The sequence below is a fragment of the Primulina eburnea genome, chromosome 8 (assembly GCF_022965805.1).
Source record: "Primulina eburnea isolate SZY01 chromosome 8, ASM2296580v1, whole genome shotgun sequence".
Lineage (NCBI taxonomy): Eukaryota > Viridiplantae > Streptophyta > Magnoliopsida > Lamiales > Gesneriaceae > Primulina > Primulina eburnea.
In genome coordinates, this window is record NC_133108.1 from 34,928,199 (window position 1) to 34,934,123 (window position 5,925).

Here is a 5,925-nt window from a genome sequence, read left to right on the forward strand (position 1 = left end):
TTCTCTGCTTCTGCGTTTGTTGCTCTCTACTAAATTACCTCATTGAATGAGCAAATTCCGATTCCGTAGAAATTATTGGACGCATAATTGGGCTTTCCTTTTGAACTCCGATTTTCGAATTGGGCTTACCATATATTTTTCTTTATTGGATTTATTTTAATGGGCACTGAACTCAATATCAGTGTTCTAAAAAACTCGCTTAAGCTCGCTTAAGCTTGAAGCTTGGAAAAAACGCCCCGCTTCGGAGAAAGCGTAAAAAAGCAGTCAAACTGTAGTTTGACCGAATTAAGTATAATTAAGGTGTTTAATTAAGCGTGTTTAACCACAATTAATCGCATCTATTAATTTTTTTATTTTGAAAGTAACAAATTAGGTTTATAATTTCGATGTTTATTTTTTAATTTTAATTATGATTAAGCGTGTCTGATAATGATTTGACAAATATTTAATATTTTTAATGTGTTATAGTTGCAAAAACAAATTAAGATTGTAATTTTGATATTTTATGATTTTATAAATATGAGAATTAATGCATCAGACATAAAATTTATCATATTTATGTATTATTTTATCTATTTATTGGTTTGAGATAATTACAATTACACTGAATATAAAAAACGCTTTTTCACGCTTAAGCATGTGCTAATCTCGCTTAAGCTTGAAAAGCTTGAAGCTCGACATTCACGCTTCGGGGCGCTTCACGCTTTTTAGAACCTTGCTCAATATAGGCTTCCAAATCTTCATATTACTTGACTTGCTCGCTCAAGCTAAGCAGCGGTGAGCAGACCACTTGAAGCTTGGATTTTAAACAAGTAAATGCTACGGCTGTCGAAGGCTTAGTAAAAATGTCTGCACTTTGGTCGAACGAAGGAACATGTTGAACATTCAAGGACTTTGCAAAAACTTTCTCCCCGATAAAGTGAGGATCTAAATTTGAGATGTTTGGTACTGGATTATCACAAAATGCGATAGGGCTCGTGCAAAATCTTGATAGACGCTAGAGCATCACATGCATTTACTTATTTTCTCCAGATTCGATAAGAAATATATACTAACATATGTGTCCCTAGACGATTTGATGTCTGTATATCTATACCTATGGGTTTAAAAGTGCTCGCTAAGCGCCTAATGTGATTGTTAGAATTCAAAGGGAAATGCATGTCTGTCAATTTAATGATTCTAGCCATGAAAGATTGCTATTGTATCGTAAGAACATACTTTCTAACCAAGTATAGAGCAACCTTGGATTGCTATAAGCGACTTTGTTAGAGTTGGCGTCTAGAAAGCAAACTGTGGGCAAGAAATTTCATTAGATCTTTATAAAATAATCTTTATTTTAATTTAATTTATATTTTTTTGGAAAACTATGCAATCTGCATAGATAAAAAAAAATTACTATGCTATAATATATAAAATACGAGATCGTATATTTGATGGATGTCATGAAACACATATTTAATTATTGTATATTCTAAACGCATTCTTAGTTGATTCAGCCATCTAGAAGAAAGATAAAAATATATCGTGCTTGATGATAGGAGCAATGATATTGTGTACTACATTTATTGGTATGAACAAAGAGATGTTCAAACATACAAATGAGTACTCATAAAATGAATACCCTTACTCGGATTTTCTAAGTTGTTACAATTTATCGAGTGCATAATTATGTGGTTATGGTTGTATACCATTAATCTTTATGACCCGAGATAACATTGAGACTTTACATGCTAGTGCTATGCTTTTATCGTTTACTGACTCCATAAAGGTCATCAATTGGTGAGATTAGGTGTAGTTACAAAACATAGAAGAACCAGTGAATTGTAGTCGTGGATTAACTGCTAGCAGTGTGGATAACCTATATAATGTGAAGAGATAATAGTGCATGAAGTTTTTGGTCAGAGAAATATGTGTGCTATAGATAGAAGGGGTTTTCTCTTTACACATGTGATGTCACTATTATACTCTGAAATGCTTCAAATGGTTTTCGAATCTCGAGAAATCTTAGATATATCATTGGTTGTAGATTCGATCGGAATATATGTGATGAAAAGATCGTATTTACGCTAATAATAATATATTGGTTCTTACACGCACTATTAGTGATGTCTAAGGAATTATGGGGCGATACTTTGTGTGGAAGTATTCCAAACCATTTTCGAAAGTGAGCGAGAGATCGCTAAAAACAGTAAAACCGCCAAATTTGTGTGGAAGTGTTCCAAAATTGGCATTGGCTTTGAATGCGTTTAGTGGGTAAATAATCAAACCACGTATTATACTAATGAGCTATTTATAATAGGCACACCGCTGATATTTAATCATCGATCGAGATTATGTAATGAATCAAAATAGGGTTCTAAAACATATAGAGAGTCTTGATTGACTTGAAATATACAAGTTCTAGTACAACTTAATTAGTATGACACAAATATTATGTTGGAGTCCATAACCCTAATTACAAATAGGTTATATGATCTTATCATTGGACATAACTTTCAGCACTCAAAAATTGAGAAATCCCTCGTCTCTTTCATAAGCATTCATTCGTCCATCTCTATATAATTTAGGGATATGCGTGCAAGGTTTGTTTTTCATATCAACACACAATATCATTTGTTTTATAATACAATCAAGTGCGGAAATTTGAATTCGAACTGTGGACTTTATTGAGGATTTCAAAGAGATATATGTTCGTGGTAATTTACAAGAAGATGTAACTCTCCTTAAAATAAAACATAGTTGGAGCTAATTCCAAACATCATTCATTTTGGAGGTGTGAATTCTTAAACACCATATGAATGCTTATTTATATGCATTAGATGATCCATACAAGCATCCAAGTATTTTATGTGATAAATTTTTAAATTTTTGTTGTATATTAGATGCAAGAAATATGATCCCTAACAGATATGTCAAGTTTCGTCCATATGAAAAAGATAGTTGGTTTTTCAATGGTGAGGGAGCTTGACCTTCAATGCCAGTGTGTTGGGTGCAATAATTGTCCCTGCTTGATATAGCGATCGAATCGTGGTGTTTGAGCTGTTGTGCGGTTTAAAAGATTTGAGTTACACCATTACCATTAACTATAACTTTTGGGAAAGCGGTAAGCACTCGGTCCTACAATTGGTATCAGAGCCAAGGTCACGGGTTCGATTCTTATTGATTGCAAGGAGTGAAATTATTGGGAGGGAGATTGTTGGGTGCAATAATTGTCTATGCTTGGTAGAGCAATCGAATCGTGGTGCTTGAGCTGCTGTGCGGTTTAAAATATTTGAGTTGCACCATTACCACTAGCTATAATTTTTGGTAAGGCGGTAAGCACTCAGTCCGAAACATTGTTTTTTGCTCTGAAATTATATCGTTCCTTGAAGAAAATAAGTGAAGGTTACATCATCTATGTCATAGACACATCAACAGAAGGAGATGATATACAAAACATTCCATTGATTGAAGAGTTTCTAGATGTCTTCCTAGATGAAATTCCTGATCTTCCTTCACAACGAGAAGTAAAGTTCAAGATTGGACTGATGTCAGAGACCATAGTGTTAGAATTAAAAGTTTCGGAGTTTGACAAATAAAGTATCAAAGTTTGCATAACTGATCAGCTAAATTGAAACCACTCAATTGAAGTAATTCGAACTGAAGCTATCTAAACTGATGTTGTCCGAACTGAAGTCATCCGAACTGAAGATTAATGAGTTAAATAATCGGATGCAATCGAACTAAACCAAGTTAACTGAACTGTAAATTCAACTAAAATATCAATTAGAACTGAACAGGACGCCTTAAGTCAGCTCAACTGATCATTCAAGTAGTCGAACTCCTGATCAGTTTGACACGTCATCACTTAGCTCAACTATCAATCGAAAAATCATCTGCAACAGACTGAAACTAATAGAAGGAGCACCATATAAGAAGGCTGCAACATTATATTATTGTCAGAAGAATTTTTATACATATAGAGAGGACAAATCAACATATAAGTATTAGTTAATGCATTCAATGTTACCGTTGGAAGTAAATCCTATAAATAGCTGAGGAGTTCAGTGAGCAGAGATTGATTTTTGGATTGAGAATTTTCGAAAGAAAAAACATTTTGAAAGATTCAGTTATACGAGATCAGTTACGATATTTACAAAAAGCTCACACTTCATAGATATATTCATAGCATTCAGGCTATCATTTGAGCAAAATCACTAGCACTTTACATTAAAATATTCGATCTTTTGAGATCATTTGTGCGACGAAAGATGATCAGTTTGCCTACTGATAAGTTGTAAGAAACTAAGAGTTTCAGTGTGGCAGTGTTTAAAAACTAAAGTGGTTTATTACATTTTCTGTAATTAATCCAAGTCTTTTAGGGAAAACATATTATTGTGATAGAAGGGGCGACGTAGGAGTGTTTTAAGTCATCGAACATCCATAAAAATCTTTGTGTTCAGTGTTTCATTTATTTTTGAGTATTCAATCTATCAGTTAGTTTATTTTCATACTTCAAACTAGTTAACTGACTGATATCGACAACAAGATTTTTGAATTCAGTTTATCACTAAATCGATTCACTATTTTGAAAAGATCCAAAAATTTTAGAGTGTTTTTTCAACCTCCCCCCCCCCCCCCCCCCCATCTAAACACTTTTACCAATCAAACAGATCCTAACAAGTGGTATCAGAGTGGTTTCAATCTTGTTTCTGAATATTTTCTATTTATACCTGATCATCATGTCTTCATTCAACAAATCCCTACACTCTCAAGAGAGAAATTTGATGACTGAAAAATCAGAATGCAGGCTCATATAGCTGCAAAAGACGACGATATGTGGTACATTATAACTGACGGACCTATAAAGATCATGAAAGCTAACACAGCTATTGCTATAACTGATGGGGCACCTCACCGCATTGAAAAACCACGAGAAGAATGGACAATTGAAGACAAGAGGAAATCAAACTTAGACAATGTGGCAACGGATATTCTGTATAGAACATTGGACAAAATTACTTTCAGAAAAATCAAGATGTGCAAAACAATCAAAGAAATTTGGGAAAAACTGATTCAGTTGTGCGAGGGAAATGAGCAAATGAAGAAAAACAAAATCTCAGTTGCAATACATAAATTTAATAATATCAAGATGAAGACTGGAGAATCAATGGATGAATTTGACGAGCGAGCTAACAGTATTATCAATGGGTTGAATGCACTAAAAAAGGTGTATTCAAATAAAGAAATTGCACTGAAGGTTGTTCGTGGTCTTCCCAAAGAATGAGATGTAAAAACAATGGCTGAAACGTCTTCTCGTTTTAAAGTGCGGAAACAATTTTTTTTTAAAGGTCACATTTCGAAATAAAATTTACCATAATCGTAATTATTTTACATTAAAACTAATGCAGTTTAAATTAATCAAACTCATCCAAAATCTTACGTAAACATAAAAGAGTAAAAATCTTAAAATCTTCAACGTATGAAAATATTCATCTCCTCTCAAATCTCATAAAACATAATGCAGAAAACATTTGGTCCTCGGGTCCTGTCACCGCACCAGAGCTGCCTACTCAGAGTTCAACACCTCCAGTCACCTCAACATCGAACTCACCTGCATCACACATGCCTAGTGAATCTAAAGACTCAACACATCTGTATCAAGAATAACGAGTACAAATACAGGCACATAGTAGTGAAAAATATCATATTCAACATAACTTTCATGAAAAAACATGAACATAAACGTGTCGTGTAAAATCATAACGTGTCATATCATGTCATCATAAATGTATACATTTTCTTTTTAATTGAATTCAGTTCATTAGTTGTGACTTTCGTATCATCTCTATTGTATCAGCTCTATCGATGGATCCATCTACGTATAACCACAGTACTGGGCGGTGGGGATGGACATCAGCGACAGCATTACCTGTCCACTGAGCC

The 5,925-nt window shown here is 33.8% G+C and overlaps 1 protein-coding gene across 1 annotated transcript; it reads left to right on the forward strand.

Annotated features, from left to right (window-relative positions):
- Nucleotides 1-4,783: 4,783 nt before the first annotated feature.
- LOC140839198 (uncharacterized) lies at nt 4,784-5,266 on the forward strand. The gene has a single exon (XM_073205828.1). It carries the CDS (start codon nt 4,784-4,786, stop codon nt 5,264-5,266), a length of 483 nt encoding a protein of 160 aa, XP_073061929.1.
- Nucleotides 5,267-5,925: the final 659 nt, after the last annotated feature.

What these genes read in the sequence shown, in the direction of transcription:
- LOC140839198 (XM_073205828.1), top strand. Translation starts at nt 4,784, where the DNA reads ATGCAGGCTCATATAGCTGCAAAAGACGACGATATGTGGTACATTATA.